Below are 25,842 nucleotides of genomic sequence, written 5' to 3'. Positions count from 1 at the left end.
ACCGACTCGTTTCCTTCACCGTCCTCTGTTTCTGACTCGACGATGGAAGCCTTCGCCGGAGACTGTGAGATATCTTGTAAAGAACATTCTGAGTCAGCATCTTCGTCCAAAGACCTCTCCTCCTCCTCCGGTGAAACGAAATTATCGGGCATTTCTTCCACCCGGATTTGGAACGAAGCACCATCAATTTTACATTTGAGGATGTTTCCAATAGAGTTGAACCCAGTAGACATCTGTATAAAAGCCACGTCCAGCCTCTCTTTCGTTCTTGTTTTTTCTTCAATTTTCAGAAGCAACCCGAACCTCGCACTTGCCGTACTGAAGAAACGGGAATTCCAAACATGTATCGGAACTCCGGTCCATTTAGTCCAGACAACTCTTTGATAATTGATATCCACAGATTTCCAAGGCCTCCACCACTGCAACCAGAAGTCTCTCCATTCGTTGAGCTTATTGAGATTTTCCTCGGTCGTCTGCTCATTGCTGCTTTGGATTAGGACCATGTTGCCACCGAGGGATTTCAACTTTAAACAACCTGCGCATTCACTATTTATTTCCTCTTGAACTTCTTCCCAGAGAAACTCAGATTTAATGTAACCTGTAAAAGTCCCATTAAGCCAAACCAAGTCTTCTTCTGTCGTCTGGAACTGAAAGGTCTCGTCATCAAGTTCTTTATCATCTTTAGCACCTGTAAGAGCTTCCTTAAACGAGACACCTGCGTGCCTGTTATACACCTTCATGGTGCATGGCTGGATCTGTTTCAACTTTTTTTCTTTGACGCTATTCTGCTCATTCCTTCTCTTCTCAACATTCCTTTCGAATTTAGGCTTATAAACTCTAACCTTATAACTGCCAATCCAGAGTTTGTTGAGGTCCTCTAGTAAAGTCTCAGACCTCTCCACCTTCTGAAATCGAACAAAACCGAACGGTCTTCCCCGAAGATCTCTCTTCCTTGGGCAGTATACATCCACCGTCTTCGCAACCGTCTCGAACTTACGTCTTAGAAAATCTAGGCTGCAATCCTCTGGGATGTTGTTAAAGAAAAAGGTTGTAGTGCCTTCACGTTCATTCGAACTCCAATCTCTCCTCCCATTCAAAGTATTCCGGTTCCAGCTTCTTGCGGGTTTTCTCTCGACATGTTTGGGATCAATCCCTCTTTTTCTCACCTCTCTCCATTCTTTCTCCCTCTCTCTAGGCTCCATTATAGAGAAAATCACCGGTTTTAGGAATTAATGAACTACAACGAACAATACATCAATCAAACAAGACAAATGCAAGGTAAGCTCTGTCCTTAACTTTGCTAATTTCAGTTCAAATCTCCTCCATTTCGTTTCAACATGGCACCTTCAATTCATTTCAGTTATTCTACAATACATTCAACCCCAACAACAACCCATCTGCTTGAAAACATTCAAGGTAATTTGCTGTCTCAATTGCTCAATTCAGTTCGCCTCCATATCAACTGAACATCACCCGAGATAAGGTAGTAGAACTTAGCTTTAAAAGAGGTAGGACTGACTGCCCGTTCGGTTGGGACAAAGCGGCGTGACAGCAGTGGCGACTGATCGTGGGTGAGTGGCACGGTGCGTTGGGCGTGGCCGAAATGGGCTTCTGGGCGGCGGATCTGTGAGCGCAGGTGGGCCGGCAGAGACCTCAGGGCTGCGAATCTGGTGGCTGCTGCTGTGAAGGCTCAAGAATCGCACTGCTGCTACCGGACTGATGTAGCTGGAGAAGACGTCTGCTACAAACTTGCAGCGCTGCTGACGGAGGAGACTGATCGGTGCGGCCCGGGCTTCTGCGCTGAAACCGGCGACGACTGGTCGCGGGTGGCAGATGGATCCGGCGCTGGTAGTGAACGAATCCGGCGCTGGCAGCAGAGGCGCGGATCCGGGGAGGCACAGGCAGCGGCGCAGGCAGCAGGGCGGCGCGCGGCGGGCAGCGGCGCGGGGGCTCGGCGGAAACGGCGAGGCGCTGTGGAGATGGATCCGGCGCTGGTTCGCGGGTGGCGGATGGATCCGGCGCTGGTAGTGGACGAATCCGGCGCTGGCAGCAGAGGCGCGGATCCGGGGAGGCACAGGCAGCGGCGCAGGCAGCAGGGCGGCGCGCGGCGGGCAGCGGCGCGGGGGCTCGGCGGAAACGGCGAGGCGCTGTGGAGATGGATCCGGCGCTGGTTCGCGGGTGGCGGATGGATCCGGCGCTGGTAGTGGACGAATCCGGCGCTGGCAGCAGAGGCGCGGATCCGAGGAGGCACAGGCAGCGGCGCAGGCAGCAGGGCGGCGCGCGGCGGGCAGCGGCGCGGGGGCTCGGCGGAAACGGCGAGGCTCGGCGGAAATGGATCCGGCGCTGGTGGTTTGATTTGAAAAAAGTATTAAAGGTGACCACAAAAAAAAGTATTCTTTTTAATTATTGTTTATCTTTTATTGAATATGTTATATATATTTTAAGATTTGTATGGTAAATTAAATTTAAAGATAATGCCGCATGTCATATTTTTAATCGCATTTCGATTGTTATATTTGAATTTTCATTATTTTGTCCTTTTTTGAATTTTTCTAATTTATGTTTAACATAATTAAAAGTAATATAACTAAACGTAATAAGTGTTGTGATTAAATGATTGAAGTGTTCACTCATAAAATATAAACATAAGTGTGATTGAATTAGATAAAATATTAGTAATATGCAAACGAGAGAATAATTAAATATTAAAAAGATCGAACGATTAAATAATTGGCCGATCATTACTATAGTCTATGGATGGTCTTACATATGGCTGCAGATAACCTACCAATATTCAATTTGTCAAGAAAATAAACCCTACTAGTTCAAGATTTCCAAAGAAAACCTAACTAGTTACTCTAATTAACACAAGCTGCTCCTGTCGATATTTATATAATATCTCTCTCTATGGACATGACAATATATATATATATATACATACATATATATATATATATATATATATAATGGTCCATTTTTTGTATTTGTCCAAAACGAAAATCGCTATCAAATACAAGTAGTACTTATAATAACATGAGAGTAGTGCACGTTGGAAAAGTTTAAAGATATTGACTTGTCACCTGAAATGATACCAACTATTCCCTTAATTAGTTCCACTTCACTTGATCTATCTTTTTTTTATGATTATTAAGAAAAGTAAAATATATTGTAAAATAGAGTAAAGTATATGAGCTCATATCTATTATAATGAAAATTTATTACTAAAAAAAAAGAAACATGTCAAATCGAATGGAACGACCCGAAAAGGAAACTAGGCTAAAATATACAAGCACATTTACCTTGAGTGATTAATTAAATTACCAATACAAAGGATTGTAGTCATTAGTGATTATTTGATCAAGTTAGCTTAAAGTCGTCCAATTTATTAAAATATATAATAAATTAAATTATACTAATTAATAGTTTTATCAACTAAGCTTGCATCTAAATTAAAAACTCTATAAGTTGATTGGTTGGAGAAGCCCTATCTACTAAAATGATTTTTGATATTGGGGTACCTATGTTCTTCTAGTGGTGGTGGTGATAATTGTACGAGAATGAATTATGAGATGGAGATGAGAGTGATCCAAATGATTTGTTTGTTTGGAAAGGATTTTCTTTTAGGAAAATAATACTCGATTCGTTTATAAAAATAATTTATTTTTATAATTAAAAATATCCATAAAAATTAGTTTTTTTAGAAACTTTGTATTATATGGTGGACTTCTTTCTTCACTCACAATACAATACTCTATTATTATTATTATTATTATTATTATTATTATTATTATTATTATTATTATTATTATTATTATTATTATTATTACTCCGTTCCATTACAAATGTTCCATTGCTTTTGAACACAGAGATTAAAGAATGTGTAATTGGTAGATAAAGTGAGTTAGTGGAGAGAGAAGATGTTGAAATTTGTAAAAGTAGGTATAAAGAGAGAGTAAATGGTGAGCCCATAAGTTAATTAGTCTTTTAACTATTTGTCAAAATAAAAATAAAAATAAAAATGAGACATTTGTAATGTGACATCCATTATGAAAAATGAGACATTTGTAATGAGATTGATGAATACTACTTTTTAGATGAGACTCATTCACAACTCACAATTCATTTAACTATTTTTATTAAAATTCACATCGTGCTCTGTTCTCTTCTAGGACTATTTTTTGTGGACGAAGAGAATATAATATTAAAATTTTGTATTTGCTTGATTTTTTTTTTCAAAAAAAGAAATCAGGCCCGTTTAAAGTAAGAAGAATGATGAAAACGAGGATTCTTATTCCCAAATATTCTTATTCTTCAATTTTTCTTAGGCCCGTTTAATTGACAATAAAGTAATATTGTCACTAAATATTTCTATTATCTCAACTCAATAGTCAGAAGGTTTGGATATAAATAATAAAAATATATATAATTTATAATAAAATAGTAGATAGAAAGTAATTTTTTAAAAATATATTTGTCCAAAAAATAGAAGAGATAAATAAAGATATCTATATATTATATAAAGAAGCAGTTTAACGGAAAAATATTTAGTGTTAAATTTTTAACAGAATCTCAATAACTATGTAACGACAGTTTCATTTATTTATCGCATTTTACTCATATTATTTAACTGTAGTTTTAACTCACATATGAATATATGAATTGCACTAACCCACAATGTTTACCAACTTAAAAGATAAATATAAAAATTAAACATGTATTCACCTATCTAAATGTTAGTTAGACACGTATTCCACTACCCCAAAATTGACAGCTAAATAAACAAAGCAATCAATTTATATTATAAAAAATAGAATCCTGCATGTATCACTACAAATTGGCATATTTCATCACTAACCTGCGTTTTTGAAAACACAAACTAGCATATAAATTTTCAAAGATATATACCCCACCGCCACATATATTTTAATATATTTAATATCTAACAAAAACATACACAAAAATAAGTACTCCCTCCGTCCCGCTATTGAAGTCCCATTTCTTTTCGGCACGGAGATTAAGGAGAAGCAAATTAGATGATTTAAGAGTGTGGTCCACATGATTTAGTTTGTGTTTAAGGAATAACTAATTATTTCTAATTTATTACTCTCTCCGTCCCGCTATTGAAGTCTCATTTCTTTTCGGCACGGAGATTAAGGAGAAGCAAATTAGATGATTTAAGAGTGTGGTCCACATGATTTAGTTTGTGTTTAAGGAATAACTAATTATTTCTAATTTATTATTATTAAAAGACTTAATTTTTTTAATTTATTTTTATATAATCTGTAATTTTATTTATATTAATTTTATGCTTGTTTAATGAGATTTTTACCTGCCTAAATTGGAATGCATTAAACTTAAAAAAATCTGCCTAACTAAACTGCCTAACTAAACTGGAATGCATTAAACTTAACTGGAATGCATTCCCTTCGAAAATCTGCCTAACTAAACTGGAATGCATTAAACTTAAAAAAATTGAAACACAATGCAATGGACAAAAAAAGTGGCGGCAGTTGAAAAAAAAGAAACTTTAGCATTAAAAATTGGCCAACATTCAAATTTCCCACAATTTTCAAATTGTTTCAGATTGCTATGCCCTTTATAAATAGGGCAGCCAACACTATCACTAAACTAAACTCCCAAAAACAAAAAACACTCAAAACACCACACTTTGCTCCACATGGCTAGAATGAAGGATCTTTCTTCCTTTGAGAGGGCTGCCATCATCGAGTTTCTGCTTGAAGGAAGCAAAAATGGAAAGCCATCTCGAGGGAAGATCACTGCTGCTGTTCAGAGATGGAGCTGCTGCCGGCGGACGATCAGTCGTACTTGGGCAGCTGCAAAAGAACGAAGAGCAAATGGTGAGGTAATGAGTTCGGTGAGTAAGAAAACAATGAGACCAAGGAGAAAACTTGTAGCTCTGGATTTACAGTTAATTGCTAGCCTAGATTTGTCAAAAAGATCAACAATTAGAAAGCTTGCATGTGGGGTTAAATGCAGTAAAAGCACAGTGGGTAGATGGGTAAAAACTGGACTGATCAGGGCTCATTCGAATGCAATTAAACCTGATCTCACAGCTCCAAACAAGTTGCTTAGGCTACGGTTTTCCTTAGAAGCTCTAGAATATGATAGGATTATGAGGAGTTTGACATTTAAAAGCATGCACAACACAGTACACATTGATGAGAAATGGTTCTACATCACAAAAAGTGCACAAAGGTTCTACTTAACTCCTGAAGAGATAGAACCTCATAGGACATGCAAGAACAAGAAGTTCATCACCAAGGTGATGTTCATGTGTGCTGTATGTAGGCCAGTGTTTGGGGCTAATGGTGAGTGCTTGTTTGATGGAAAAATTGGAATTTTTCCATTCACTGAACTTGTTCCAGCAAAAAGGAACAGTAAGAACAGGGCTGCAGGCACTATGGAGTGGAAGCCAATTCAAAGCTGAGTTAGTTTCATTGTTTTTTTGATGGAAAAACACAGATAATTCCTGCTATTAAAGCTAAGTGGCCAGCCAATGCAAGCAAAACCATCTTTATTCAGCAAGATAATGCAAGGCCTCACATTCAAGACTCAGACCCTGATTTCAGGGCTGTTGCTTCAGCTGATGGCTTTGATATTCACTTGGTGCATCAACCACCAAACTCCCCAGACACAAACATTAATGATTTGGGGTGGTTTAGGGCAATACAAAGCCTCCAAACTGAATCAGTGTCTACAAATGTGGATGGCCTAGTGAATGCAGTGATTAATTCATTCAATGAGTTAAGCCCAACAACTTTAAATAAAGTTTTCTTAAGCTTGCAAAGTTGTATGGTGGAAATTCTGAAAGTGAAGGGGAGGAATAGCTATAAGATCCCTCATTTAGGGAAGGATGCTTTGATTAGGCAGGATATGCTGCCCTTGAATCTCCAAGTTCCAAGTGAACTTGTAAGGGAGTGCATATCCTACCTAATTGACAATGGAGCTTTGTCAATTAGTGATACACTAATGCAGAATTTGGGAGTTAATGCAGGTTGCACAGATGAGGTTGAGTTGATGGTGCATCAACTTCAAATTCAATCAACTGAAGTTATGTGATATGGGAGTGCAAGGTGGATGTTTTTTGTAAATGATGCACAACTTTTTTGTAGATAAAACCTGTGATGAAAGGTTTTTTTTTGTAAATGAATGCTTGTGATTGCAGTCTGCATATTCCAAGACTGCAGTAGAAAGGTTTCTATTTTGTAAATGATGCTAAAATGATGTGGATGAGATATGCCCTATAATGTGATGCTATAATGCTTTGATGTTGTGATTGCAGTCTGCATAGACCAATAACACCAAATCAAACAACAGCAGCCACCCAACACCATCAGTTTCAGCAACCAAACCAATAACACCAAATCAAACAACAGCAGCCACACATAACACCAATTCAACCACACCTAACCAACAGTCACACATAAACAACACCACACACCCAAAACATAAACTAGAACAACTGGAACACACAAGCCAGTAAGAACAGGGGAACAAGTAAGAATCAGGCTGCACTCATAGTCAAAATAATGCCATTTAATCATAGATCATTGGACCAAACCAAGTAGGGACATATAAAGTTGAGCATCAATCATCATTTCAGACCAATGGACCACACATACCACATATGACTAACACTGCAAAATCCCACATGCAACTTCCTAAACCAATCGAAATCCCACACGAGATCTAGAAGCACCAGTACTTGTAAATGAAGATTAGGGTAGATCTCACCAGAAAAAAAATCAGGGAGCATGCTTTTCAACATCAACAACACAGCATCAGGCATATCCCTGTGTTGCCAGTTTTCCTCACACAGAAAAAAAGAATCAGGGTAAGAATAGGGTTTCCAGATGAAAACGATACATCACCGGAGGAAGCACTAGGTGTAGACGAAATCATTTTACCTTCATGGATCTCAGCCCGGCGACGCCAACCTTTGCATCCATCTTCAATCACCAACAATTGGATCCAAGTCTCCAACTCAACCATCCATGCGAAATCGGACTTCTCTGCGTTTGATTTCGGCATAGAATCGGTGGAATCGGTGGAATCCCTCAGAACAATCGAATTTCGACCAAAGGCGACGAAATAGAAAGCGAGAGAGAGAGAGAGCTTCAGATTTTGACGGAGTAAAATCACAGGGATTCAGATGGGTGAGACAAATTGAAGGTGAGAGACGAATGCAGAGGAGCGGCGGCTGAAACCCAAGAAAGTCGACGACGGAGCGTCGGAGAATCGGAGAGGCAGAGCGCCGATCGCGATTCGAGAGAGAGAGAGAGTAGTTTTAGGGTTTCGGACTTGCGGCGGACTCAAATGGAGAAAACTTGGGAGAAAATTAAATGGTGGTTGGAGTCCGGTAGGTAGCAAATGAAATTAGTGAGTTAATTAGTGAGTTAATTAGTGATAAACATCCCCTTATTATTTCCTTTTTAGGAAACGGGACATTATCGGTGGGACAACCCAAAAAGGAAAATGGGACTTGAATAGCGGGACGGAGGGAGTAATACTATAAAGCACATCAAAAATGAAATAATATTACACTATTAAAATCAAAATTCCAAAATTGTTAAGCTTATTTAAAATCTAATTCATTAAAATCTGTATATTGTAAAATAAAGAATTATCTATATCTATAAAATATACTCCCTCCGTCCCTGAAATAAGTTCATCTTTTTCCTTTTTGGGACGTCCCCTAAATAAGTTTCTCTTTCTATTTTTGGACAACTACCCCACCACTAATAATACTTTATTTATTCTTACTTTTCACTTTTTCACCACTCTCAATACTAATTATAACACTTTTTCACCTTTTCACCACTCTCAATACTAATTATAACATATTTTTCTCCACTGTCAATACACTTTACCATTTTTTCTTAAAACCCGTGCCGTCCCCAAAGAGGAACTTATTTTGGGGACGGAGGGAGTATAAAAGAGGAGTTTTTTTTCCCCCTCCAATTTTCCCTCTTTTTCTTCTCTCTCTTCTTCCATCAATTTTTATTTATGAGTATTATTTATACTCCCTCCGTCCCATGAAACAAGACCAAGTTTCCTTTTTGGTCTGTCCCACGAAGCAAGACCAATTTCTAAAAGTAGCAAAAAATTGACTCTTTATTCACCTTTTCACTTTTTCACCTACCACTCTTAACACACAAAATACCAATTTCTTAATTCCCGTGCCGAAAAGAACTTGGTCTTGCTTCATGGGACGGAGGGAGTATAATTTAATTTTTTTTTTAAATCATCAAATTTAATTGATGAATAAATATTTAATATGCATCTTAAATTTAAGTTCATGAGAAAAATATTTAATATGGTATAAAAATCATCAAAAATGAATTTAGAATGAATAAGTTATGAAAACTTTAAAATATTTCATTTTCTCTCTCTTTGTTAATATTTTACTACAACTTTTTATTTATGTTTGTGTATGAATTTTTTGTATTATGATGTGTAATACTCTATAATAATAATGTGTACGGTTAATTTTCATCAAATAATTTAAAATTATTTAATAACTATAATTATTATTACACTTTGTACAGAGTTGAAAATTTATGTTTTTAAATTCAGAATTTCATTGAGTAACTGATAAGGATTATTTTATTTTAAAAAAATATTTTATAGTACTTATTTATATTTTAATTCTATTTAATATTTATATTTATTTATTTAAATATATCGTTTAATTTTGATATTCGCCGTGCATCGCACGGATGGTCGTACTAGTTATTCTTTAAATGAAAGAAGAGATAATTATGTGTAGGCCATAATATTAATTGATGTAAATAATGAGTTACGTGAGGACGCTTGTTATGTATTGACTTTCCATTCTAGGAAGTGATCTATTGAAATGAGACGTTCAAATAAGTAAACATGACTTATTGAATTGGAACGAAAGAAGTATGATTTTAGGAATATGATTCACCATAATATAATACCTAGCAAATTACGTATCCCATATTTGGAAAGTACCAAGGACAATGATATTTATTACTATTATTTTATTATTATTATTATTATTATAAGGTTTAGGATTTATAATTTAGAGTTTTCCATTCGTGTAGTATATATCTTAATAATATACATTGTTTTTAGAAAATTGATTAGAATTTTTTTTGTATGCATGTTAATAATTTAGTTATTACATTATATTTAATTAATGAATACAAAAATTTTAAATTTCGATTTCTTTTTTGGTATTTCAAAACATGTGATAATTAATCTATAAGAATTCATTTTTCACATAATTTTTTTCTATAATTAACATTATTTTCATGTCAAACACAAACAAGAAAGGGATAACTAGTTACTACTCTTGGGAGCTTGATTTTGCCCATACATCTAATTTGCTACACTTAGCTAAATATTTCATGTAAACTATATGCATGCTACAAGTTTGGTTCTCTTTCAATTTAATTTAATCGATGATCTGATTAGTGGCATATATGCACAGTTGCCGCGCAAAGATCAAGGCAGCAACACTTCTTCGACAATAGTTCAAGAGGCCATCATTAAAACACATCAACGTGTGAATAATTCACATATCTTATTTTTATTTGTGTTTAATCATGAATATCGGTTCAGTATATGTATTTAATTAATAATTATCAACTGAAATTTGAAATGACTATAAAATTTTTTCATTTGAACCACATTCCTCATGGGAGATTGGGGAAAAAAATATTTATTTCATTCATTTATCGTTATGGTTCCATTTCCAAGATATTTTTATTCTCACTAATTTCATCTCCACACACCAATCATCTTAATTAATATTTTTGTTATAAAATCTTGGTGGATAATTAAAGAGTAGAAAAATCTATTTAAAATAAAGAAAAAAAAATCGGAGATATACAACGACAAAATCGGGATATATTTTATTTTTCAATCGGGATTCGAGTACGACTCGACCCACTTAGTCTGCCGGTACGGAATGGGCTTTCCAATGTAATCTACGGCCCATTCTTATAGAAGATAGTGGCCCAGCTCAAGTTGCTGCTGGTAAAGAGTAACTACACCGGTCTTTCCGGAAAGAAAAAAATCGACGTGGCGGCGGCGGTTCGGCCGAAGAAGCTCCGGCGATGTTGATTACGAGGTTAGCCGTCGTGCCTGGCGGTGCCTGATCAGAAAAAATTCGCATTGATATTTCTCTCTATCGATTTGCTAATTTTATGCTTCGTTGTATGGAATTGCACAGGCTGCTTTTCCGACTAAAATGCACGAAGAATTCGTTTCGAGAATGGAAAGCATTGGATATTATAGTACGTCTTTTTTCATGTAACATTTATGTAATTTTGCATGTCTTTCTGGTTGTTGTTTTTGCTTGTGAGAAATTGGAGACTCTTAATTGGATTAAGATTATTGTGTTAGAATTTGGTTGAGATAAGTTCATGTTTTGTTTTTAGAGGAATCCAATTCCTACGGCAAGGATATGGAATGATGGAAGCTTGATAGGTGTTAGTATTATATTTTCTTTTCACTGAAGAAAGATGTGTTTAGCTCATTTGAATATGTGAAAGGTAACGGCAGTGATCTTCTTGTTCGAAATTGCTTAACTTCGAAAGAATCATTAACAGGGGAAAAAGGAGGCTGGCTTTGTCGAAGGCACGCAATTTTTTGGGACCTCTAATGGTAACAGCCAATTCTACTTGATTTTTACACGAATGCAAAGATGAATATCTAGGTTCTAGAGCTAGAAAAGGTCATAGCTGTTTGTATGGTTCTATGTTCAAAGTAGAAGTCTTTATCACTTCTCAGTTGTACTGCATTACAGAAAGTATAGTAAAAGATTTTATTAATGGCAAATCTGGGCGGTGAAGGATATATGCTGACAAAGTCAATCGCGAGAAAATTAGGGGAGGAAGTAATAAATGCACTTCACCTGGGACAGAGAAGTAGAGCTTCTGATCTACTGTCTCAGCTTGGTAATGGAGAACGAGCATTGAAAGTGCGCTCTTTCATTCCTATCCTTCAGTTTTGTGCGAGTGCACCTGATCCATTGGTAGGTAACTTCTCTCTGAAGCTTTTTGTAACCCATCCCCTTCCTTCCCACATTTCTTGAGTTTTTTGGGACATTTGTTATGTCTCACTTTTACGACCTGGAAGTGATCAATATCACAAAGATCTATTATGCAGTAAGTACATACTTGATTCCTGTGTATGTGCAGAAGATGGGAGGATGGCGTGATGGATTATCACCTGGTACAAAATATTTAACTGGTGTTTCTTCCTCTGCAGTTTGCGATGGAAACTTGGAAACTTATGATGGAGAAGGATGTGAAATTGAGTGGCAAATGTTATTTTTTTACAATTAAGGCTCTCTGTAAAGGTGGTTATTTAGATGAGGTATTCACATGTTGTGCTCTTCTGGTGTTGTTTCATGTCCATCTCTTGGATGTGTTTCACTTCATGCAGCACCGTCTAATTAGTTTTACATTGCTCTCTGTAAGGTCATAGAAATTGCATGAAATTCTTTGATGAGTTGGATAATATCTTCTTATTTTTAAAAACATCAGGCATTCAATATTCTGAGCATTCAAAGGGAACATTCAGAAATATATCCAACTTTACGAGTCTACAATTATTTGTTAAAAGCCTCCGTTCAAATGAATAGCTTAAATCATGCTAATGAAGTCTTGCATTTGATGGAGCAAGAGGGAATGCTCAAAGACATTATTACGTACTCTCAGCTTCTCAAGGTACACGGAGTACTATATTTTGTTAGTGCTTAAGAAAATAAGCATTACTGCATTTACTAGATCATTTTTTGAGTAACACATGATATATTTGTTAATTTTTTACTGTATTGTTGCCTCTTTTTTAGTGCTATTTTTTGTTCCATTTTTATATTTTGTCTCAGTCCTTTGTCAGGTTATCCGGTGCTTTGCAAGTGAAACTAGGCACGAAACATGTTTATGCAATTTAGCACCAGTGGCTGGAGTAAACCTGTTCTGGCATGGGGAGGAGAGAGTAGTAAACTAGTAATCATGGAAGTAAACAAGCTGATCTTACCATTGACAATTAGAAGATAGTTAAATGTAATTTGATGTAGGAAATATAACTAAGTATTGCAAAAAAGTAAAACCTCATGAACTTGGAGCAGGAACGCTATCAGCGAAATTTATTGTTGCTTAGTTTCTGAGCTTTGCACATTATACATTAATTTATGTACATGACAAATATTTATGGATTGTTTACTTTATAGTGGTATCAAGGAATCAGATCCATTCTAGAGAATGGATTCTTTTTTCACACCCAAATTTAGAAGTTCAGGAAGAATGATTCTAAATTCTGATTAAGCACTAAACTGAGGAGCTTTGAGATGATATCAAGCTCATTAAAACTATCCAAGTTAGGAACTCGATACACTATTAGTTTGAATGTTAATTGGAGGGGACATAAACTAAATTATGTTGGGATTAAAAGTGTCATTAAGTGGGAAGCTTAAACTATTTTTAAATATATCTCTTTTCAGCTTGCAGTCATGCAGCAGAACCTCTCAGCAGTTCATGAAATTTGGAAGGATTGTATCAACTACTATTCTCTGAGCATTATAACTCTTCGGAAGTTCATATGGGCTTTCACAAGATTGAGAGATTTAGAGTCTGCTTATATGGCCTTGCAGCAAATGGTTGCTGCAGCTTCCCAGCATAAATTTAGCACCATGGCAACTTATGAGGAAAGGTTTCGTATTTCAAGATTGGATGTTCCTATCCCTTTCAGCGACAATTTGGCACGGGATAGATACATAAAGAGTAATTATACTTCTGTACCTTATAGTCTCGTGTATAACAAGAAAAATTATTTGAATAAGGGGGTTAGATTTGGAACGCAAGTGAGAGGAGTTGCAGATGCTGGTATGAGTTTGCCAGAACAGCCTTTCTCTAGACCTGTCATGAAATTGTTAATGGCCTCCTTTGATGACATCATTTCCTCTTGTGCTCATTCTCGGAAAATTATGTTTGCTGAGCAATTAATGTTACAGGTATGACAAGTTTGTTACTTGATCCATAATCAAGAACCCTTATGTAATTTGTATACGAGAATAATTTTTCAAATCAAACACTAAATGATGGGAATGACTTTGAGCAATTTCCAGAGGTTCTCTAAGTATATGTAAACATAGTGCTGTGAAGTGACGGCTTAAAAATTGCAAAGGATTCCTCAGAGGAGAGAGGAAAGAAAATGGGAAGAAAGAAAAAGAAAGGATGGTTGATAGTTGACCTGTGATTTTCTGCTTGTTTCTTTTTTCAGATGCGAATTCTTGGCTTGGAACCATCTTCTCGTACTTATAATGGCTACATAAGAGCATTGGTTTCTGTGAAGACTTTCCATGATGGCATGGAAGTGGTAAGATAATCTTTGCAGTGATGTCCTTTTAGAGGCTGATTAGTGGCATTTATAGTTGATTAATGATTATACATGCATTTTCATGTCTTTTGCAGTTAAATGTCATGCAACAGAAAAATATGAAGCCTTCGGATTCAACTCTTGCTGCACTATCAGTTAGCTGCAGCAAGGGTTTGCAACTGGACTTGGCTGAGGCATTCCTGGATCAAGTATCAAAATGTAATCATGTCAATCTTTTCAATGAGTTCCTTAAAGCATGTGACACAGTGGTGAGTACACACCGTACTTCATTCGTATCATTAATTTGAAAACTATTAGATCATGCAATTGCTAAAATTGACTTGGTCAATGAATTTAACATTTCTAAAATACTATTTTGCAGACTGTGTTTTAATAATTGAAACTCCATACTAGGTAGATTCTAGGGAAATCAGTCCCTCTTGTTTTCATCATTTATTTCCTTAATTCATTTTTTGGAGCATACTGATGAAAATTTTCTATTTGTGGGCTTTCCAAACCTTGCCTCTGCTTATACATGTCCTATAATGTTGCAGGATAAACCTGAACGAGCTATTAGGGTATGGGCGAGAATGAAATATAGGAATCATATTCCAGATATCAGAACATATGAGCTGTTGTTTTCATTATTTGGCAACGTCAACGCACCTTATGACAATGCAAATATGTCGTCACAAGCTGATGCTGCTAAAAGGATAAAGGCCATAGAAATGGATATGATGAGGCATGGCATCCAGCACAATCTTTTTTCACTACAAAACCTTGTAAGTGTTGTATCATTAAGATTTTCAGTAGTTAAAGAGCATATTTTGAAACTGGGAAGCAAACAATTTTCCTCATTTACGAAGGCTGCATCGAAAAACTAATCGTTGATAATTTGTCCTCTTTGTTCATAGTGTGAAAAGGTTATAGAAATTTGCTACTTCTTAAGATTTCAATAGTATATTCTGTCAGGGGAACATGCCACTATTTAGGAGTTCTCAAGTATTAAATTTGAATACAGAGAATATAGAATTATCCTCAGTGCTATAGATCCTGTGTTCGGATCTGTGTGCCATAATTTTGCCGACTCTAATGGAATTGCTAGCTATTTACACCTTCCTGGTTTCTGCAGCTGAAAGCTCTTGGTAGGGAGAAAATGATCAAGGAGCTGACACAGTACGTACGCATTGCAGAGGAGCAGTGTATATATAGAAATACAAATCTAGGAATACAGATTTATAACACTTTTTTGCATTCTCTTGTTGAGGCTAAAGAAGTAAGTATCTCAGTGCTTGATGCTTTCTCATATTAATATATATATATATATATATATATAAAATATGTGTGTGTGTGTGTGTCATATTACTGATAATAGAGTTTCTTTTTCATTTTTAGAGTCATATGGCAATTGAGATATTCAAGAAAATGATTTCGTGTGGACTATCACCAAATGTTTCAACTTATGGCATCATGATTGACTGCTGTAGCATTATAAATTGCTATACATCTGCTTGTGCCCTGATTTCAAGGATGATTCGTCATGGCTTCCCTATCAATGTGGTAATTTATACATGTCTGGTGAAGGTATTCTCTCACGCTCTGTTTTTTAGCCAAAAGATCTATTGAGTGTGTGCTACTGGAAAATAAGTATTGGAATTACTTCTACTTTTTACTTGTTGAGCCTAATTTCACTGTTCAAAACTTTATATTCGAATTTTGGTGGCATTATATCCTCTATGGTGAATTCTCGAATAATTCGTTTTGCCACATTTAAATTTTCTTTCTAGAGGGACATACTCGCATGTAGTTTGTAAGACCACTAATTCCATGCATATACTTTTGAGCACAAGTTCCGGATATCAAAAACCTTCAATTTGTTAAATTTAATAGAGGAATTTATGCCTAATTAATTTTTGTTAATGTATTGAACTTGAGAGCAAGACATGGCATTCTGATTTTATTTGGGTCTAGATATCCATAGGGAGGTCTCGCACATGCATTTTAAGTTCAAATTTGGCGGTCTTTTGGTGCTGACTCGCTTTTTCTGCTAGTTCTGGCTGACACTTTATTTGGACAAAATAGCTTTTATTCTTAATTTGATATACAGATGTAGAGTTTACAGAAGGACATATATAGTTTGGCATTTATCATTTTTGGCTAACCATCTGTTTGGCTGGGCAAGTGTGAACTTGTGAATGACAGATGAAATATACTACCATTAGTTTGTATTCGTATAAAAACCCTTCTTTGTGTCAGATCCCGTCGAGGAGTGGAGCATTCCATGAGGCATTTAGACTACTCGATATGGCAACCTCAGATGCAATTCGACCCAATCTGTTGTTGTACAACGCCATTCTGAAAATAGCTAGTCAAAAGGTAATTTACTCAAACCAATTATTGGTTTTATCGCATCGATGAGATATACTACATGTATGGTGTAATTAGGAGTAGCTGACTATTGAGAAGTACACCATAACAACATCTGGTCGATGTTCTTCTGTTGCTTTTGTTTGAATATGACACTATTGTTGCTGAACTTGGTGACCATGGCCTATTAATTTGTCCGAACATGAATTTCATCTGTACATACAACCAAACACCATGTAGGTTCGTGATGAACACCTGCAATCTTTATTTATCATGCTGTCTGATCCCATGTCAGAAAAGGTAAACAGCCTTGGAGTCGTTTCAGCATCCCCTCTTGGTATGACCATCTTCCTTTCCAACTAAGACATCTTGAAGTCCATATATATATCAGCCGATAAGTCAAATAAATTCCAATCTTATCCAGGAGAACTGCATGCCTTGACGGGTCAGAAATCCGACTAGTCTAATATATATTGATCTCTAAAAGTAAGATAATAGTATTAACAGGGTCTATTTTCTATTTCAATGAATGGGTTGTTGGACGTCGTGGTTTTTGTTACTCCTCCGTCCACGAAATATCTTCCTAAGTGGAGTGGACATGGGTTTTAAGAAAAACTAGTTATGTATTTGGTGAGTGGAGAAGGGATCCCACAAATTAGAAAAAAGTAATGATGGGTTATTAAAGGATTAGTGGGATTAGGGGTTAGATGCTTTAATTTAGTGACTAATGACTCTATTAAAATAAAAAGTGGTGGGTCCATTATTGGCAATATGTGTAAATATGGGGAAATTGTAAGGGTAATAGTTAGTGGGGTTATTTCCAAAAATGGACAAGAAGATGTTTTGTGGACAGATGAAAATGGAAAATTAAGATGTTTCGTAGACGGAGGGAGTATAATAACACATAAGTCTAGACATCTATGGTTTAGCAGAGAAGAAGAGCCTTCTGAATTTCTTAACTAAGCATGAGTTGGATTGTCAGAAAGTCGTAATTAGTCCAACGTCAGAAGCCTGAATAGTTCTAATAACAAGTTGTTTATTGATTGTTCTAAAACCTGCAAATTTATTTTTCAGGGAAAAATTGGTGTGCTCGAGCTGATTATAGAGAAGATGCACAGGCTGAAAATCCAACCAGATCCATCGACCTGCCGCCATGTCTTCTCTGCATATGCAGATAATGGCTTCCACAGCACTGCCATGGAAGCATTGCAAGTCTTGAGTTTGAGAATGATTTCTGAAGAAGACGATATTCTCGAAGAGTACAGGTTGAAGTATGAGAATCTAATATTGGATGAGGAATCGGAAGCTGAATCAAAAATAATCAAGGTTTTCAAAGATTCGCCCTATCTTGTCGTTTCCCTGCTGAATTTAAGATGGTATGCCATTCTTGTGTCACCACCGTCTTGGTTACCAGATCAAAGTCCTTGGGCAAGGAGGGTTTCCAGTAATTTTACAGCTAGGCTCGGTGGCTAGCTGATTTAGAGATGCTAACACCTACTACTTCTTTGTATGGTCTTGATCATGCTACAGCGTTTGATTTCTGCATACTTGTAATTGTCCAAGCATATATGTCAGACAGGTGGGAATGTTGAGCATCTCTTTGGTAAATATTTGTGGCGCAGCTCGATTCTGTAAATCATGGAGAGGGCGAGTTGTACTTTTCTGCATTGGTTGGAATGCTGGATGAACAATCAGGTATGTACAAGTTGTAGATGATGTATTCTGTAGAATTAGAGGATAACTCCTGGGAATCGCGACGTGCCTGATCTTCTCCAACAGACGAGACAGCGCTATTTTAGACCATTCGCCTCTGTCTGCATATACTAGCATATGCAGCTCTGTAACTCAATTTTGTAATATTGTTTGTGAGAGGAGAGAGATGCAATATGAATCTCTAACTGGATTTCAACACTTATGATCAGTTAGTTATCTGTGTTGTGAAGATCTTAACCTCTGTTAAATTTGGATGTTGGATGCATATTGCAGATCTTAACCTCTGTTAAATTTTGTTATTGGATACATCTAGCATTTTTCATGTTTATCGAATATTAAGGCAGGAGATCAATCATCAATTAAAACATTGAGAAAGTTGTACAGGGAAAAGGAGAATATATGAAATTATATTTTTCTCATTATTATTATTAGGGTTAATTATAGTTTATAGCCTGAACTTTCAACAAATTTCAATTTATAGCCTCAATTTTAATTTAATTTTGTATAGCCTGAACTTTGAGAAATTATTTAATTATAGTCGCAATTGCACAAAAATTATGTTAGTAGTCTATTATTTATCATAATTACAGCTGTAATGATGATCAATTTCCACGAAACTAGAGTCTAATGTATTCTACACGAAAAGAGGTTTTCAACAGTAGGTAGCACATCGTCATCAGACCACTGGTGTAGTCGAAATCGCACCATAAAATTAGTAAAATGATGTCAACTTTCAGACTCGATTGTGACTTCATCGGTGGTCTGATGACGATGAGCTAACTATTATTGAAAATCTCTTTTCGTGTAGAATACATTAAAATCTAATTTCGTGAAAATCGGTCATTGTTTTATAGTATGTAATTTCGACAAAGAAGAGCTAATGTCATAGTTTTGATGTGATTATGACTATAATTAAAACAGCAGTTTTCAATTAGAAATTGATTTCAAATCAATTTGAAATTGATTTGAATGACAATTTTGATAATACTTTTAATATGAAGGTTAAAAAAATTATTAACACCACTAACTCATTTCACACGTTCACACTAATTCAACAAAATATATTAATTACTTAGAAAACACTATTCAAATATATTTATTCAATTTGATTTTCTTTTAAATTCATCAACTTTAATTTATAAAAAAATATTCAATATGGATGTTAAATTAAAGATAATGACGATATCTTTAATTTGATGTAAAAATTATAAAAAATAAATTTAAAACCACTAACTGATTATTTGCTGAAATTGAAAACTGCTCTATACTATATTAAAAAGGCAGTTTTCAATTGAAAATCAATTTCAAATTAATTTCAATGGCAATTTTGTGATTTCCTACAAAAATAATGACTTATTGTATATATTCAAAAATTGAGTAACTAACTCAATTAAAATTGCATAACCCATAATTTTTTTTAAAAAAATGCACACCCCCCACGTTTAAAAAGAAAAATTGCATAACCCACGTTATAATTCCATAATGAATTATATGTTTATATGTGTATATATACACAATTTATAAGGCATTGGTTATAAATAATTAATAAATTTGTATTTATATAATAATTTATAATATATTAAGAAGATAATTTTCAATTTCAAATTGATTTCAAAATTAATAAGTGGCAATTTTGTAGTTATAAAAAATTGAAGTTTTATTTGTACAATATAATTTTTTCTTTGTGTTCTTATTTTTTAATATTATTTCTTTCTAAAATTGTGAAATTAAAATTATTTATAAAATATATCAAATTAAATATCATGATAAGAGCATTAATTTGATATATTTTATGTAAATATTTAATTTAAAATGGAGAGTTATATTTATTTAAAGATTAATGATTTTTAAAAATTCTCTCTCATCTCTCCTCTTTTTTTGAATAAATCAATTTTTTCTATTTTATTCTTTTTACTTATTATTTATGCCTTTTCACAATATCAATTTTTATTATTGTGAATTTTTCTTTATTTTTTTAATATTCAACTCAATAGTATATTGAGTGAAAATTAATTTTTTTTTCCTTATATTTATAAATATGATAATTGAGTTGGTATCAATTTATATATATATAAATATAAAAACGTTTTCCGTGCATTGCACGAGGTGCAAAATGCTAGTGTGTATTAACGGCACGTATTTTAATCATAATATTATGCAATAGATGAGAATCGCACTAGTTAGATTTTTCAGTCATTGGTAGCAGTAAGTTCGTTTTATAATTCATATTGTTTTTCCAATAATCCCTTTTTTGATTTTAAATTTGGTTGTAACTGTAAAGAGTAAATTCAAACAGAGACATTTTCAGTAATTGCCTTATGTGTTTTATAATTCTATAAGGAGTCGCAAACCAATTACGTACAATGATAATTAAACTTAAACATAGTGGAAACAATTTTATAAGTACTGGAATGTTTGAACAACCATAGTTCAATTAGAGCCTGGACAATTGGACTACTAAAATTCCAAAAAGGTGTGTTTATGTATCCAAATTTGAATAACAAGTGTGGTATGTTATATTTTCTATATGATATCCACCATATGCAGACTATTATATAACAAGAGAGCTTACTTAATGCCAACTTTGAATAGCGATTGTAGCATATCTCAAAGTGTTTATTTTGAATTGATAAAAATAATAAGACTAATCCCTTATACATTAAGATTGATTGAAATTTTGGGATATTTAAGAGTTTTTAATTATTTTTATTATTTAAGCTAATTTGAAAGGCAGTGATTATGACTATAATTAAAAAGTATACTATTAAAACAGCAGTTTTCAATTAGAAATTGATTTCAAATCAATTTGAAATTGATTTGAATGGCAATTTTGATAATACTTTTAATATGAAGGTTAAAAAAATTATTAACACCACTAACTCATTTCACACGTTCACACTAATTCAACAAAATATATTAATTACTTAGAAAACACTATTCAAATATATTTATTCAATTTGATTTTCTTTTAAATTCATCAACTTTAATTTATAAAAAAATATTCAATATGGATGTTAAATTAAAGATAATGACGATATCTTTAATTTGATGTAAAAATTATAAAAAATAAATTTAAAACCAATAAGTTATTATAGTTTAAAGTCACCAAATAATTTTTTTCTCTCTCCTCTCTCTTCTCTCCTCTATCATCTCCTCTCTCATTTCTCATTTTTAAAAATTCACGGTTCTTTCATTCCTTTTTCCATATTTTTTTATTTTATTTTTTATGTTTTTACTATAAATCAGTATTTTTTATATTTTACTATTTATATTTTTATTATATCAGTTTAATGCAATTACAATGATGAAACTTATATTTGTTCATTTTAGAAATCTTTAGCTTAAAAATATTTTTTTAAAGGTCAACTTTATATTAATATAAATTTGTAGATAAATAACTAATATATAGTATATCTTAAAAATCGAATTTTTAAGCTTCAAAATTACTCATTGGAAAATCAGTAATTAGAGAACCATTATCGATTTTCTTTAAAAATAAAAAATAAAAGTAAATTGAAGAGTTTAATTTTTTAGTAGCACATTTATTTAAATTTACTGAAATTGTATACATTTTATTTTGGAAAATGAACGACACATATCTCATGTTAAACCCTTTATTTTTTCACTTTCCAATTGAAAAAAAAAATGTATACATTGTAACTTTATTTTAAAATTTGAGCATAAACAAAATGACCTCATAAATATGCATTCGAAAACTATATTAAACTACAGTTATACTATATGTAAATAAATAGTTTTGTACATCTTAGAATATTATATGATCCATAATGATACTCATTATCATCTATACTTGCTTTTGATATTTCATAATTTATTTATTTATAAATTTATACACATTATCAATTAAATCAATTAATTGGCAATAATTGAAAATTCGAATGTTTTCAGATTGATATTTTTATTGAGATTATATTGTGAATAATTTATTTTTTATTGAGATCATTTATGTTTATATTTACTTATATATATATATTATGTTTAACATTTTTATTTATTTATTTAAATTATCGTTCAATTTCGATGATGGTCGTGCATCGCACGAGCGGGCACATACTAGTGGATTTCAACACTTATGATCAGTTAGTTATCTGTGTTGTGAAGATCTTAACCTCTGTTAAATTTGGATGTTGGATGCATATTGCAGATCTTAACCTCTGTTAAATTTTGTTATTGGATACATCTAGCATTTTTCATGTTTATCGAATATTAAGGCAGGAGATCAATCATCAATTAAAACATTGAGAAAGTTGTACAGGGAAAAGGAGAATATATGAAATTATATTTTTCTCATTATTATTATTAGGGTTAATTATAGTTTATAGCCTGAACTTTCAACAAATTTCAATTTATAGCCTCAATTTTAATTTAATTTTGTATAGCCTGAACTTTGAGAAATTATTTAATTATAGTCGCAATTGCACAAAAATTATGTTAGTAGTCTATTATTTATCATAATTACAGCTGTAATGATGATCAATTTCCACGAAACTAGAGTCTAATGTATTCTACACGAAAAGAGGTTTTCAACAGTAGGTAGCACATCGTCATCAGACCACTGGTGTAGTCGAAATCGCACCATAAAATTAGTAAAATGATGTCAACTTTCAGACTCGATTGTGACTTCATCGGTGGTCTGATGACGATGAGCTAACTATTATTGAAAATCTCTTTTCGTGTAGAATACATTAAAATCTAATTTCGTGAAAATCGGTCATTGTTTTATAGTATGTAATTTCGACAAAGAAGAGCTAATGTCATAGTTTTGATGTGATTATGACTATAATTAAATAATTTCTCAAAGTTCAGACTATACAAAAATAAATTAAAGTTGAGGCTATAAACCGAAATTTATTAAAAATTCAGGTTATAAATACGTTTTTTAAGAACGATCGTTTTGTATAATATTGATTGTCATGTCAAACAAAAAAAAACATTTTTTATTAAAAAAAATTAAAAGGTTTATCGTGAGTAGAAACAGCCTAACTTCATATATGAAACAATAGGGCCGGATGGCCCTATTGGTGATTGAAACTTAAATTTTGTCCACAAAATTTAAAACATCAATATTTGGCCATCTTTTATGTGCTCCACCTAATTTACCCTTTAACCCAATAGATCCAACAACTTTCTTTGACCCGGATCCAGATTTAGGGATTAACCCATGCCTTGTCTACCCCCCAGACCCCCGACCCCACCCACCCACCCCAAGCCAAAAAAAAAAATTTTTTTTTTACTTCCCCTGCTTGTCTACCCCCAGACCCCCGACCCCACCCACCCCCCACCCACCCACCCCCAAGCCCAAAAAAAAAAATTTTTTTTTTACTTCCCCTGCCTTGTCTACCCCCCAGACCCCAGACCCCCGACCCCACCCACCCCCCACCCCCAAGCCAAAATTTTTTTTTTTTTTTTTTACTTCTCCTGCCTTGTCTACCCCCCAGACCCCCGACCCCACCCACCCCCCACCCCCCCCCCCCACCACCCACCCCCAAGCCAAAAAAATTTTTTTTTTTTTTACTTCCCCTGCCTTGTCTACCCTCCCAGACCCCCGACCCACCCACCCCCCCCACCACCCACCCCCAAGCCAATTTTTTTTTTTTTTTTACTTCCCCTGCCTTGTCTACCCCCCAGACCCCCGACCCCACCCACCCCCCCACCACCCACCCCCAAGCCAAATTTTTTTTTTTTTTACTTCCCCTGCCTTGTCTACCCCCCAGACCCCCAACCCCACCCACCCCCCCACCCACCCACCCCATGCCAACCCTACCCCCTCACCCACCCCCAAGCCAAAATGAACTTTTTTAACACTTCCCCTAGGGTTTAGATATTCCATTTAGGGTTTAGATTATCCATTTAGGGTTTAGATGTTCCATTTAGGGTTTAGATTATCCATTTAGGGTTTAAATGTTCCATTTAGGGTTTAGATGATGCTGTTGTTTCTATATTTGTTCTGCATGTTTGGCACTTATGGCACTATTAGTGCCATAAGTGCTAAAAAGACCATTTTACTTTATTTTATTTTGGATTTTCGTTGGCACTTATGGCACTATTAGTGCCATAAGTGCCATAAAATAAAATAATAAAGTAAAAATTTTTGGCTTGGGGGTGGATTGGGTCGGGGGTCTGGGGGGTAGACAGGGCAGGGGGAGTAAAAAAAAATTTCGTTGGCACTTATGACACTATTAGTGCCATAAGTGCCATAAAATAAAATAATAAAGTAAAAGTTTTTGGCTTGGGGGTGGGTGGGGTGGGTGGGGTCTGGGGGGTAGACAGGGCAGGGGGAGTAAAAAAAAAATTTCGTTGGCACTTATGGCACTTATAGTGCCATAAGTGCCAAGCTTGGCACTTATGGCACTAATAGTGCCATAAGTGTCTAACCCGACCCGCGTGCCTGATCCTACCCGGCACGCGACCCGTGCTCCTGACCCTACCCAGTCCGCCCAATTAAGGGCAAAAACGTCCCAAAGCTATAAAAATGGCCAAAATTTGTGTTTTTTCAATGTGTGGCCATAAATTGTGTTTTATGCTTCATTTTGGCTACTTCAAAATTTTACTCTTCATATATTTGGTGTCATCTCGGCAATTGGTTGTGATAATTAATTCGAATTAAGCATGTTTTATGAAACATTTTAGATGTGAGGAAGTCCTTTCATCCAAACGACCAAGCAGAAAGTGGTGTGATGATCTGTTAATTACATTTACACTAGTATGTGCCCGCTCGTGCGATGCACGACCATCATCGAAATTGAACGATAATTTAAATAAATAAATAAAAATGTTAAACATAATATATATATATATATATATATAAGTAAATATAAACATAAATGATCTCAATAAAAAATAAATTATTCACAATATAATCTCAATAAAAATATCAATCTGAAAACATTCAAATTTTCAATTATTGAAATAGCAATTAATTGATTTAATTGATAATGTGTATAAATTTATAAATAAATAAATTATGAAATATCAAAAGCAAGTATAGATGATAATGAGTATCATTATGGATCATATAATATTCTAAGATGTACAAAACTATTTATTTACATATAGTATAACTGTAGTTTAATATAGTTTTCGAATGCATATTTATGAGGTCATTTTGTTTATGCTCAAATTTTAAAATAAAGTTACAATGTATACATTTTTTTTTCAATTGGAAAGTGAAAAAATAAAGGGTTTAACATGAGATATGTGTCGTTCATTTTCCAAAATAAAATGTATACAATTTCAGTAAATTTAAATAAATGTGCTACTAAAAAATTAAACTCTTCAATTTACTTTTATTTTTTATTTTTAAAGAAAATCGATAATGGTTCTCTAATTACTGATTTTCCAATGAGTAATTTTGAAGCTTAAAAA

General features: G+C 34.2%; 2 protein-coding genes across 3 annotated transcripts; both read left to right on the top strand.

Moving 5' to 3' along the window:
* The first annotated feature begins 5,677 nt into the window (after window positions 1–5,677).
* Window positions 5,678–7,080, top strand: LOC131010326 (uncharacterized). The gene is made up of 2 exons (XM_057937801.1): window positions 5,678–6,301; window positions 6,484–7,080. The coding sequence occupies exons 1-2, from the start codon at window positions 5,678–5,680 to the stop codon at window positions 7,078–7,080; spliced, it is 1,221 nt and encodes a 406-aa protein (XP_057793784.1).
* A 3,894-nt stretch (window positions 7,081–10,974) lies between these two features.
* LOC130995623 (pentatricopeptide repeat-containing protein At1g76280) lies at window positions 10,975–18,762 on the top strand. 2 transcript variants are annotated; one of them, XM_057920983.1, is made up of 14 exons: window positions 10,975–11,122; window positions 11,225–11,288; window positions 11,604–11,658; window positions 11,847–12,028; window positions 12,265–12,372; window positions 12,543–12,725; window positions 13,502–14,011; window positions 14,281–14,376; window positions 14,472–14,645; window positions 14,931–15,158; window positions 15,509–15,652; window positions 15,772–15,960; window positions 16,633–16,752; window positions 17,818–18,762. In XM_057920983.1, exons 1-14 carry the CDS (start codon window positions 11,109–11,111, stop codon window positions 18,214–18,216), a joined length of 2,466 nt encoding a protein of 821 aa, XP_057776966.1. In that variant the 5' UTR covers window positions 10,975–11,108; the 3' UTR covers window positions 18,217–18,762. The 2 variants fall into 2 exon arrangements, with proteins under 2 accessions (XP_057776966.1, XP_057776974.1); XM_057920991.1 differs by lacking the exon at window positions 10,975–11,122 and having other exon boundaries at window positions 11,801–12,028.
* The last annotated feature ends 7,080 nt before the right edge of the window (window positions 18,763–25,842 follow it).

The sequence above is a fragment of the Salvia miltiorrhiza genome, chromosome 1 (assembly GCF_028751815.1).
Source record: "Salvia miltiorrhiza cultivar Shanhuang (shh) chromosome 1, IMPLAD_Smil_shh, whole genome shotgun sequence".
NCBI lineage: Eukaryota > Viridiplantae > Streptophyta > Magnoliopsida > Lamiales > Lamiaceae > Salvia > Salvia miltiorrhiza.
Note: the sequence above shows the minus strand (reverse complement) of the source record. Positions and strands in the feature narration are given on the sequence as shown.

Bases quoted from the DNA above. Each gene is read 5' to 3' on its own strand.
- LOC130995623 (XM_057920983.1), top strand. The intron at 14,377-14,471 runs GTAAGATAATCT...TGTCTTTTGCAG, and splicing joins TCCATGATGGCATGGAAGTG to TTAAATGTCATGCAACAGAA. The intron at 15,653-15,771 runs GTAAGTATCTCA...TTTCATTTTTAG, and splicing joins CTCTTGTTGAGGCTAAAGAA to AGTCATATGGCAATTGAGAT.
- LOC131010326 (XM_057937801.1), top strand. From the start codon at position 5,678: ATGGCTAGAATGAAGGATCTTTCTTCCTTTGAGAGGGCTGCCATCATC. The intron at 6,302-6,483 runs GTATGTAGGCCA...GGAAAAACACAG, and splicing joins AGGTGATGTTCATGTGTGCT to ATAATTCCTGCTATTAAAGC.